The 13,040-nt window shown below is 43.0% G+C and overlaps 1 protein-coding gene across 14 annotated transcripts in view; it reads right to left on the bottom strand.

Annotated features, from left to right (window-relative positions):
- LOC120530706 (microtubule-associated protein 2-like) overlaps positions 1 to 13,040 on the bottom strand; it is a 126,134-nt gene that overhangs the window by 34,535 nt on the left and 78,559 nt on the right. For all 14 annotated transcript variants that reach the window (XM_039755170.1, XM_039755161.1, XM_039755160.1 and 11 more), the window contains one exon: positions 4,116 to 4,190. In XM_039755170.1, coding sequence (XP_039611104.1) covers positions 4,116 to 4,190 — 75 coding nt within the window. The remainder of the gene's footprint in view (positions 1 to 4,115; positions 4,191 to 13,040) is intronic.

The following is a 13,040-nucleotide window of genomic DNA, read 5'->3' on the forward strand; positions in this document are numbered from 1 at the left end:
CCGAACAGAAATAGACAGGCAAGACACCAATGGACAGACAAGCACAGACGTAATGCATATCGCACACATTCTCATTAAAACACTCGGGCATTCACACATTTAAGGGATGGCAGACAGATGAAGAAAACTCTGGGGAAAAAAACCACACAGAGACTGATGGGCAAAACACATGTTGGATTGGCACAGACACAACCACACACTCACACATGGCTATGGATGGGATCAGCCTTGCTCAGGTACATGGCACAAAGTTCGCAAATGGCCTCTGTATTTAGCATGAAGCACATGTGGCGCTGCCAATGCCAAAAATGACAGCGATTCAAATTTGAAATCCTGATTATGAATCACAGTTTTTTACTTTTCAAATGATGGCATTTTGCAGGTTTAGGAGTAAACAGGCCGAAAACTCGTGAGAAAAGACTCCCTGTAATTATTCTGTTGGTGACGATCGGTGACATTTACCAGTTCTCTGAATTAGGAGTACATGACTGAGAGACCCCCAAGCACATTCATCCTAGAGCTCTTCGGTGGAAGCATTATGGGTATGCTGTGCAGACAGCCATGCAGAAAGAATGAGTACATGTTGCCTTTTGTGTTGATAGGACACCGAAGGAATGAAGAGTTCCAAGCGGAGGACTCTGAAACACGGAAGGCAGCAGTGACAGTAAGGGCCTCACATCACTAACACGATCACTCGTCCTCTCGTCCTCTATGGCCAGTTAAGAACATTCGGAGATTTCTGTTGCGTCCATGGATCTAAGATGGCCATAGAATTGTGAGTCCTGCTGTGTCAATGTATGCCTTACAGTCAGCATTTCTGATGTCTTCTGGTTGAATCCATACTTAGGTAACTTCTTTTTTGTGCTTTTGCATGTTTTATCTTAGCACACTTACACAAGCCCACTGTGTTTTTCGGTCATAGTGGTTTACTTGATTTAGGTTGACATTTCAGCCCTGTGTGCCATTTTCCCCGTTCAGTCTCCCTGTCACTGGTAAAATCAAAGCCAACTCCAAGGTACGTATTTGTGGCTCTAAAGAGGGAGGCAGCTGATATGTGACACATTCTGTTCTGCTCTTTTAGCACTTGACATGTGACAGAACGACATCTTCATTTAAAAGCTGAACACGACCAGAAACATTGTTTGGTCCTACAAAGCAAGTTGTGTGTGAGCAGATCGTGTCTTCATTAGAAGGAAATTCTTTATTGCATGGTAACGTCCCTTTTGAACTGGGTTTAGTTCTAGTTTGCTCTGTAAACTACATTGTGATGTAGCCCTATCTGAAAGGCAATTTATACCACAAAGAATAACTGATTAAGCAGCTTCTTTATAATAATCTTGATATAAAATACACATCAATACATACCATGTCCTGTGATATAACATTTACTTTACTAAAAATTCCTATCTCTCTATTATATAAAAAATCCTAAGACCCGACGAGGCGAGACGAGACTATTTCCAAGAGATCTGTTCAAGTCCCGCGAATGGAGACTTTGGCCATGAGATTTGTTCAAGTCCCGCCCTCCTCTCAAACCACGCCCACAGTCCACGCTCACCTCTCATTGGTGTCAATGCTTTTAACAGACACAGTTTCTGCTCTCTCAGCTCTTATACATTTTAATGTTTACCTCACTTTAAGTTCCCAATTAAAAAAGACATACGATGTCCAAATCTTATTGAAGAATTTCATCACGAAGGGTTATCAACAGAAGAAATGAGTACACGGGCAATCCTAGCACCGAGAAACGACAAAGTCAAACACGGCAAATCGGTCACATGCGTATCAATAGACTCTGCTGAAACAGTTGGCGGTGATGGTGCGGAAGATGAAAATGTCAACTTACAACATCCCGAAGATTAACTTCAACCATTAACACCGCACAAATTACTGTAGAAAGAAGGACGTATCTAAGAAAGGTAATGTAGTCCATCTTCAGGGGATAACATTAGACACCAAAGGAGGTCTTGATATGCCGTTCGCATTAAAACAAATCTCAGAGCCAAACATTCCAAAAAGGCGTTTTATTTAACAGAAGGAAAGAAAGAAAATTCAATCACGGCCAGTTATACGTGGCGTTGTCACGATGAAAGTCCAAACACAGAATCAAAGTTCAATGCAATATTGACGAAAACTTAATTCAAAAAATTGTTTTTGCTGAAGTTTTACAGTAAAAGTGTAAGTTTAAAAAGTATGTGCGTGTTAATTTTAAAGCCAAACAGACTAAAATCGGATTACGCAACAAATAACTCTTACGCAACGTGAGACATCATTTACTTTCAATTTATGACGTTTTACTCTTTTTTTACTCTGGTTAATTACTCGCTGTAATGTAAAATAGTTAGTTCTATTACGCAGATGTAACAATTGCCATGAAAATAACAATCTGTTTAAATTGTGCAACCGCATCAACCGCATACGCGAGCGACAGAACCGTAAAGAGGCTAACGGGTAGCACAGGCACAGGGGGTTGGCGAGCGAAGCAAGCAGGGGGCCAAGCCCCCTAGTTTTCTGATATTTGAAATAAATCAACATTTCATCTAATCTAATTTGTTTTTCCTCATGCTTGGGGGAGAGTGACATGTTGGATTAATGCTTTTCTTCATTTTCATCATGCGCAAACCCAAAAGTGTATCCACCTTAATATGAAACACAAAGACAACTGGACACATCATGCTGTCAAACGAACATGTTGTCAGGTCTCCTATTAAAAAGCTGAACTGTCACCATTAGGGAAGTCAATAAAGTCACTCCAGGCATCTTCAATGACAAAACCATGTGGAAAAGCCCTGGGAGAAGTAAAGGGCAGCCAGGAGGCGTCTCCACAGACCCTTACTGCAGCACACTGCTCTAACTGGGCCTTAAATATCATTACGAGGCTCCGAGAGGCAAAGTGGGAATCATCTGTGAGAGGACTAAGCAATCAAAAACATATTCAGAAATGTTACGGGGCTTAAACCGTCTCAAAGTAGTTATACAGTACTGCATATAATATTGAATTGTCATCAGAGAGGCAGCACCTGGCGCCCTGGTCTACTATGAAACCTTAGCCTGATCCCATATGCAGCCATCCCTGTAACGGCTGTAGCCCCCCTCCTAGGTTGAAGAGTGGTCTTACATCTGGCCTGGCTGAGGAGACAGCATCTCCAGAACCACTGTGCTGGCCAACATCTGGCAGATGAGACTTTTGCCACTTGTTAGGTAAGTGGGGTGAACATCTGCGACTGTATCCAGCGCTGCAAATTGTTTCCAAGAAGCACCTATGGGCTGTTCCGATGTGTGTATTTTCTGCACAGTGTTCGCTTCAGAGTGTGTTTTAAAAGACCAGGGATGTGCATTTCTTAATCACAGTTTTCAGTCATAGTTGTTGGCATTTGACATTGACTGAGCATGGCTGACTCCACACACACCCATCTTGGACAATATGAAAACAGCAAAATCACCAGTTACAATGACCTGAAATCAGTAGGAGAGCAGCACTTGAGGAGAACAAAGGATAAAACAGGCAAATGGCAACAGAAATTACAGCAAACCCAAAACATGCTCAACAAATAGTTGGAAACTTAAACATTTGTACATAAAAGGAGTATCATGGCTAAGAGTTTAAAGGTTAGCCAGATCACGATGACTTCATGCACGTACCATGTTCAACCAACACCCCAAGTGTCGTACTGATGGGTAGCTGAGGGTCCGGTTTAAAAACATGGCACTGGTTATCAGGGAAGGTGGGGCATGGAAATGGAAGGGTCCTAGCAACTTAATAAACTAGGACTGACCCTCTGAGACGAGGAAGAGGAGGAGGAGGAACATTAAATCTGTCTTTATTGAACCACTATCTCCTTTGGCCCACAATATTTCTGTATCTGTGGACGGCCACTTGCATGGCTATGGGCTAAGCCTATGCAAATGAACTTGTAAGGCCCCTGTGGCAAAGACAGGAGGGTTGAAAACCATCTAGAGCTCAGAACTGCAATGCTAGTAGGCATCAGGCTCAGTGGCGCTACTCACACTTTTATAATAAATCAAGAGAAACATTTGGGTAAATGGCTGTTCAAACATACAGTGTTCATGTGGCTTGCTGACAACAATAGAAACACTACCCTCAGAGGTCCTACCTTCCTCCAAAGGTCCAATCTGCTCTGAAGCTGGAGATGGAGGAGGAGAGGGAGGCAGATTAGCGGAGTCTTCAACTGCACAGTAAAAAACAATTGGAGATGCAAGTAAACAGAAATATCCAGCACAGAATTCTTCTCAAAATTGCACCATTTAACTCAGAAAAGATCCTCAGCAGACAGGAGATGACGCTCCATGTCACCTTACAAATGTGCACATATCTGGCGCGAGACTTTCAGGGAATGCTCCCACACATTGCCAAGAACTTAGAGACTCTATGATGCTTTGCAAATCTGAGCTGTGAAAACACTGCTTGTGACATTATGTTACATTACAGTAAAACACATTCCATCACAAAATATTCAAGTTCTTATATGGAGAAAGGAAAGAAAATGGTCACAATACAGGGTTAAGTTATGAGAGGAGAATTTCAGAAACAGACATCCAATACACAATGTGGCGGCTGAAATAACAACTGATACTAGAAATACTGCTGCTTATAAGACATGCAGCCGGCGCAGTAACCAAGATTTAATAGAAGTCTGACTGCCGTCTCTGAACTGGCCATTTTAAGAGTGCGTGTGCCCTGCCAGAAGTGAGCCCGCGGTGCTCTGTGACCAGCCCTTTGAGTTAATGAGCTCTGTAAACAGGAAGAAGCAGGACATTACATCATTTAGTCACCAGTTTTCTAACTTGGTAAGCTTGCTTCTTAAAACAGTTGGAACTGAAGCCCAAGTATTTCTCAACGAGAGTTATTTGCCATGGACAGGACGAGAGCATCCACAAATATGATACAGTGCATTGGTACGGGTGACCTTGTGAACAAGGGACATGAAGGCAGAAAAGGGTGGCGCAGGGCAGGGGCAAAACACACCGCACCAGAGCTCAGCGAAAGGGCTACGGTAAACCCTGTAAATACACTGAGTCCTACAGAAGAACTATGGAAGGATCTACTGCGGATAAAGAGAGGAAACAGCACTCTGGGAGCTTAGCGGCAACTGCAACTCTGCCAACCTTACAGGACTCTGCTTTTCTCCAGTAAGAACCAGTGTAGCTGTGAAGTGTTCTGGGAAGGCTGACAGCAAACTGGAAACAAGGCCCAAAAGAAGGATTTGACTGATGCAGGAGCAAAAGGGGCTACAAAAGGGCACTGCCTCGAACACTCATTTGGTCTTGAGTCAGGATTTGAGCTGGGCAAGGTCTTAACTGGTAGGAAGAGTGGCCATGTTGTGTGTGTTGGGCTTATAAATGAACTTCATCCATTTACGATAAACGGACCAACGTCAGCACGCTCAAACATACACGTCTACTTAGTCATATGGCAGTAATTTAATGTCACAATTTATCTTAAATAAATCTTTTACATTTCATCTTTTTACACATCTGGAGTACCCAGAGGAAAGTCACATAGACATGAGGAGACTGTGCACACTGGGCAGACACCGACTGAGCTCAAGGCTCTGAAGTGGCAATGAAGAAGCACCAACCACTGGCGCCATAAAACTATAAAGTGAACAGAGCTGGACACACCAATGACTCCTGGTGTGGTTGGTGCCATTCAGTGGTAATGTACGTTGGAGTTTGGTCAAATAAGTGAATAATACAGTACAGTATATAACAATTCATAAGTATATCTCTTGAATCTGCTTTATCCAGTTTCTGACTGTAAGAAGCCTGACGCTCTTCCAAATAAATCTCCTCAAGACAGAAAAGAACCCAGGAAGAGATACCACAGTCTCACCCGGGGCCAGTTTGGAGTTATAAACACAACGCACATTGTTACAACAGAGATACATACTGTGCAGTATACATAAAAATAATATATCTGCTTAAAATGTATTAATGAAACATGGAAACTTGTTGTCCTGGGTTCTCTTCCCAGGTCCTCCCTGCGTGGAGTTGGCATGTTCTCCCCGTGTCTGTGTGGCTTTCCTCCCACGGTCCAAAGACATGCAGGTGAGGTGCATTGGTGATCCTAAATTGTCCCTAGTGTGGGCTTGGTGTGTGTGTGCCCTGCGGTGGGCTGGCGCCCGGCCCGGGGTTTGTTTCCTGCCTTGCGCCCAGTGCTGGCTGGGATTGGCTCCAGCAGACCCCCGTGACCCTGTGTTAGGATATAGCAGGTTGGACGATGACTGATTAACTGACTGGAAACTAGCTGTTGAAAATCATCTGAATGACAGCAAATAAACTAAGCTCATTGACTTATAAACTTCATACCAGCAGGTGTGTGCCATGTCCACCACAGGTAGTTCTCTCCAGGACGTAAAAACAAGACCATGCAATTGACGACAGTCCTTGTGCAGAAATGTGGAAAATTAGCCTTCTGAACTAAAGAAATGTGCCGATTTGTGAATTTCCCCTTGGGATTAATAAAGTATCTATCTATCTATCGATTGCTTAGGAAGGAAATTCTGCATTACCATTGCTCAGTGTGGGATTTGGTGAAATCGCTGCGGCGTCACTTGTAACAGCTCCTTACTTTACCTTCACTACAATATCAATGAGGGCAAGCAGTTTCAAAGGTAAGTTATATGAAACACTCGTGTGAGCCCAGCCGTTAAAGAGCTGTGCCATGAGCCTGGCAACTAAAATAAAACTTAAACAAAGCCAGGCCTGCAAGTGCATCACATTAGCATATATGGAAACAGTGAGGAACGTAGGATAGCAAGAGACGTGTTAATGCTGTGTCAGCCTGAAACATCTTTAATCTGGCCATTGGTCAGCTCACTTTATGAATCAGCATGTCACTTAGTTATTGAACGTTTAAGACAAAACAGATCTGCATGGAGATCTGAGGAGCAACTCTGAGCGAGTAAAAGGCAAGCAAGCGCAAGTCTCTGGACACCTCAGGAGGTGAAAATGTTGGCAAGGTGGATGTGAACTCAAGGGATGGTGAAGGAAGCATTTCCTCTCTGAATGACCTGGCAATGCCTGGGTGAAAGTGTGGAAAGGTAAAAAATACATGGCGAGTCAAAATTATGCTAAGTGCTTAGTGGATTATTGTTATCTCGACCACACATTTCCAGGTCGATGGCCTCCTCACTCCCCTGATTTGACTCCCTGTGATTTCTGGTTATGGCAGCGTTTCTCAACCTTAAAGTATTTGTGACCCGAGTTTTCATAGCAGTTTTTTTAACATTAGCATTTTTTTTGAAATGTAGATGCATATTTTATTATACCTACTTAACTTTTAGCGACATTTACGTATCTAACTCTATATGCATCGTTCCAGTATCAGAATGTAGTTTAAGTTCATTTGTTTTGGTTTCATCAGATGTTTTTTTTTCATTTTTTTGATTCTTGTTTTCTTTTTTTCATATCTTCGCGCCCCCGTTTTTGTTACTTTGTGCCCCCCTAGGGGGGCCCACCCCACAGGTTGAGAACCACTGTATGATGAAGGAGCACGCATATAGAAGGGAAGTTTGAAATATCAATGACCTGAAGGACAGAATACGGACTGTGGTATCATGGCATCATCTGTTCCCCACGTAAAGGGTGTCCGGGCTTTAAATGGTACAGTTGCTCGTCGGCTTGATGGCGAACAGGTTGAGACATTTCTGTAAATCATCTTGCACATACGAAGTATGTTTTTTGAACAAATTGTTTCCGCCATTCAAATGTTAACATAAGTTTGATTCACTCTGTAAGTACAAATGGTTGATAAAAATCAAATTTCAAAAGTGTGATATTCAATTTTATAAGTCTGATATCAAATTTCATACAAAGTAAAATGGATGAAATACTAAAACAGATTACCTCTCTTTTTACTTTCTCGTAAACGAAGTATAGGGAAACTACAGTATTGGAATTGTCCAAAGATTACATTTCAAGATTTTGATGAATTAGGGTTAGGATTAGGGTTTGGCCTGTCTGTCTGTGTAAAGACAATAACTTCACTTAGGTCAACCAAATTTTGCATTCACATATGAGGTACAAAGAGCTCAACTTTAACCGGGATTGGTCCTTTACCTTTATTTATTCAGCTGCAGAGTCTGATTTATTTTAAGTTTACTTTTATAATAATTGTTCAATATATTATTAATTTGATGTGTTGTTGATGGTTCTTTAATATAAATACAGTAGAGTCTCGCTTATCCGACCTTCGCTTATCCAACATTCTGTATTATCTGACATCCCACCACAAAAAACAAAAAAACGCATCAATCGGCAACAAGAACTGCAAGTTGCCAGCGTGAGCATAGTCAATTTTTTGTTGCTAAGTTCATTTTTTCAGTTACATTTTTCTGTTGTTTTGTTGTAAAACATGATTACAGTGGATTATGTGGCCAGCCCTCTCTAGCCTGTGTGCTTGTGTCTCTCTCTCTCGTGCACGCGTGTGTGTGCGTGTGTCTCTCTCGCGCTCTCCCTCTTGCTGCCCAGGGAGAGACTGAACACGTGTGGAAATCATCGGCGCGCACTAACCAAAAGGGAAACTGGCTTGTTCCTATACCGAGTGTGTGGTTGTGAACAGAGGCAAAAGTTTGGCAAACTTTTTGGTCATAACCCGATTTGTACGTGTTCAGCGATGTTCGTGAACCGAGCCACTGTATTAGGTTCGTAATGTGTAAAATTATAACATAGTTTGACGTTTAATAGGCTTTTTCTTAACACCTCCCATTATCCGACATTTTCGCTTATCCGACGTTCTGCCCGCCCATTTATGTCAGATAAGTGAGACTCTACTGTAATATAAAAATATAATCATTGCCTTGCGGTCTACCCCTCAAATATCCATCGCCATCTCTGAGCATACCAGAAAGTCGAGGGGAGACCACTTCCTATTTTTTTAATCAAGTTTCAAAAGCAAAATATCAAATTCCAAAAGCTCGACAGGAAATTTTAAAATCGTGCTGCCAAATTTTAAAAGCTAGATATCAAATTTTAAATAGACGATGCCAGCCTTGTAACTGCTGCTATCAAGGAAAACGGATTAGACGTTAAGACGGCCCGCCATACACCAGTGCCTGCTGCCCAACCTGACCTGACCAGACGGGCAGTAAATTTGACTTTCACCTTCACTCGCGGACAGCCCCCTGAAACGGAAACGGTGGCCTGACATGTCCGATGAGTGGAGCCCGCAGTTTAAAGTCCCCTTCGTCATTTGACACATTGGCCACGGGCGACGCCACCCTTTGTTTCCCCGACGATGCCTTTGCCCGCCACGGCTAGTTATGACGTCAGATGAGACGAGGTTTAAACAGTAGAACACGACGTTTTGTTCACGCACACGCATTGTCTGATCTGATCGGTATGCCCACATATACACTATTGTCTTATTATCCTGTCCTTTATCAAGAAGACTCGAGTGCCCGCCCGGTTCAATCCTACCTTTTCCACGGTAGCCACGAGACGAGCCAGCCCTTCACTAGCAGACGACGAATCTGAGCGGCCGCCTCCCGCTACTTCGTCCTGCGCGCCAAATCTTCGCGCGCGCGCCCGCCCGCCAATGTTGTGCTCAGCAGCGAAACGTCAAGCGGCGGCCGAGCGAACGACCGGACCGAAGAAGCGAGGGGAGCTCAATGGAGACTACTGAACTTGGACGTGTCTGCATCGGAAGGGTGAGGATAACTAAATATCGAGCGATATTCTGACACTGATATAGTTTATGAAATGTTAGGCATTTAAAACTCCGCTAGGAAAAGGCAGCAGTGTAACACAAACGATCGAGGCTGAGGCCCCTACATTATGTGTTGCTTACTGTTTTCTGGGCTCTTTTGAACGTCATGGGCGGTGTAGTTGCTTTGACGGCCAGAGAGTGGACGGGGTCGGGTTCCGTCTTGCGTCCCCCGTCTCAAAAGACGCTCACCGATCCAGAGGTGGCTACTCAAGTGGCGTGCCTTCCCGACCCTCACGAGCCTTTAAACTCGCGCATCGGTACTCGAGCTCCGGCCGAACCCGAGCTGAGTTGACAGGCAGCCGCGCCACCTTAAAGAGAAATTGAATCGTCTCTGCACCTGTTTACAGCAAAGCAACACAAATGAAAGTACACGACGTTGTGTTTAAATGAAGTCCGTGTACACGTGGTGGTGGCAGGTATGGTAGGGCAGGTGAGTGACCGTTCACGTGTGGCCATAAGACCGCAGTCAGTCACCATTCTGTCATTGGTTTGACTGAAGGCCACAGACAGCATGTGAGATGCAGTTGGCTCCATTTGTTTCTTTGTTTTTCCAATGGCAGGTGAAGTGCCATGCTCGGGGTCACGCAGGGCCAGCAGCAGGATCAAGTGAGGTTCAAATCCTTAACCGCTATGCTACACTAAGTATGTGCTTCTTCTTTTGAGTGATATTATACCCTTGGTAATGAATAAAGCATTTAAAACAACATAAAGTCTAATTAATCCAATTCGCTGGCAGAGGGGCCATCATGAAGCATGCAGCCTCCGACTGGCACCAGCCCTTTGCAGGGCCCACTTATGCCCACCTCACACAGACTCCATTTGGAATGGCTCAATAACCTACCGTGCAGATCTTTGGGAACGTAATGAGAAAACCAGTCGTCCTGTGAAATGTAGTAAGTAAACGCTGCAGAAATCAAGGAGCTGTCGTAGCTTTCAGTGGCACGTATGTCGGCATCCTAAAAGCGTATGCCATCACGTTATTTTTGGATGAATCAACTTTACGGCCTCTTTTCATGGCTACATGTGGTTGCCACCTGCGGAAGCACATAATTTCAATTCACTTATCTAATTTCTGTTCCCATAATTGTGTTGTATGTAAATGAAGTACCAGGTCCTAAACAATGCAATACTTTTGCAAAAATTACCCAAATAAAAAAAGAAAACAAATTGTTGGCAGTAAGCTTCTGTAGTGCAGCGTGTACCCATAAAAAAGTGTAATATCATTTGGCTATATGACATTGCTAGACTTTTTATTTGGACTTCGAGCATGCAGCAGTGACAGCGTTTGCAATGCAGTGATCGTTGTATTGTAGCAGTGCCAGCAGTCCAACAGATCGCAGGCTGCAAACGTCCGCAGCACTGCTGAGACTCACAGATGTTCTAGCCATGTGCAGGCTACACGCTTGGGCTCAGGCGAAGAAAGGACTTCACATGAAACGTGCAATTAGCCTCCAAACTTCATCATCGCCGCTGTGTGCAATGAAAAGAGAAGAGGAGCAAATCAGAACCTCGGTGAATGGCACAGGTTTCTTTTCCCATGCTTTAATTAACTGGGAACTGTTACCTGTATTTGAGAACCGAGTTTCTTAAATATGAAAGTTCTGCACCATCACCTGTGGTGGGTTGGCACCCTGCCCAGGATTGGTTCCTGCCTTGTGCCCTGTGTTGGCTGGGATTGGCTCCAGCAGACCCCCGTGACCCTGTGTTCGGATTCAGAGGGTTAGAAAATGGATGGATGGATGCACCATCACCACCTGATCAAAGTCCAGTGCAGCCTCCTGTCATGTCTGAATGACCCACTGCTTCAAATCCTCTAAACAATAATGAACTACTTGGGGCCTGGCTGGTCTTTTGGCCTTGGGACCCCTGCAGATTTTGTTTGTTTGTTTGGTTTTTTTCTGCAGCTTATCTGAAGGTTTTTGTTTTTTTTTTGGCCATCTGACCGTTGGATCAGCCTCACCTTCAGAGACTTCAAAACCGAGTGTATATGTGAGAACCCCACCTCTCTACTAATTGTATATCTGTCTTTCTGTGTGTGTATTATTTATTCTTTGTGTGCTGTTTATTCATTATTCTTCTTTTAACTTTGATATTCTTTGTTTGTAGCTATTTCATAGACATTTTGTAAAGCACTTTGAGTTACACCCTGAATATGAAAATGTGCTATAGAAATCAATGGTGTTTTTGGTAATTTATTGAGTAAAGACCAAATGAATAGTCCATAAGAACCACAGAGTATATGTATGCTGCCTGAAAAATGAAATTCATATTTGTGTGTATTCAAACTAATGTAAATGATTGGCTGAGAACCGTACTACAGACACGCGGGCTTGTTTGACAAATACGAGCAAATGTCAATTTCTATACAAGTGTCTCTGCTATTTCCCATAAATGAATGATCGCAGTCTCCTCATCAGATTGCTGAGATGAAGATGTTATTATTAATACATTGTATGTGTATAGCACACTAAAATAGCATAATCACCCCTACATAGGTGATTTACAAACATCTTCACATTAATGTCCACTATTAAAAAAAAGAACGTGTTTAGTTAAGGGGTGTCCTAGAAGGATGTGATTCTTATCTTTAAATTCAGTCAAATAAATATGAAATCCGTTGTAATATGTCACATTATTAAACTGCATATTATTTTAGAACAGATCGCCACGGTGTACAGTAGTATCGCGAGCCAGTGTCTGGGTGATTTGGTGTCCGTTCCTACCGCTAGTATTGACTGAGGCGCTGAATGGCACAGGCCTGAAGGACTGAATGGTCTCCTTATGATTTAAAATCATCTTACCACTTCATGAACCCGTTTATCCCATTTTGAGGATTGCGGGGAGCAGCGTCATGTAGAAAGCACGAGGTAGACACAAATTATATGTGGCTACCAATCTATTATTGCTGCCCTGTTTTTTTTTTTGCAGTTGTCACTCAGTTACATTTTTTTTACATGTGGGAGAAAAGCTCCAGAAAAAAAGATTGTGTTGGTATTTGAACCCAGAACTCTCACTCTGTAAGGCAGCCCCACTAATTACTGCACCACCAGCCTACACTCTGCTTAGCTTTTTTTTTAGTTTTTTTTTTGTGCCTCCTACAATAGTGAGATTTATTTTTCTCAGTGTAAAACTTGCAGGTATAATATAATTAGAAGCAGAATTATTGTAATATGTGACTTCTTTCTGCAGCATTTACTGTTCTCTGCATCTTTTGTCCCTTGCCGTCATTTCTTTGCCATTATCGTTGTAAAACAGAAGCTCGTGCATTCCTGAACCAATTAGAAAGGTTTCCATGGTAACCCAGACTATT

Source organism: Polypterus senegalus, chromosome 6, assembly GCF_016835505.1.
Source record: "Polypterus senegalus isolate Bchr_013 chromosome 6, ASM1683550v1, whole genome shotgun sequence".
NCBI classification, from domain to species: Eukaryota; Metazoa; Chordata; class Cladistia; order Polypteriformes; family Polypteridae; genus Polypterus; species Polypterus senegalus.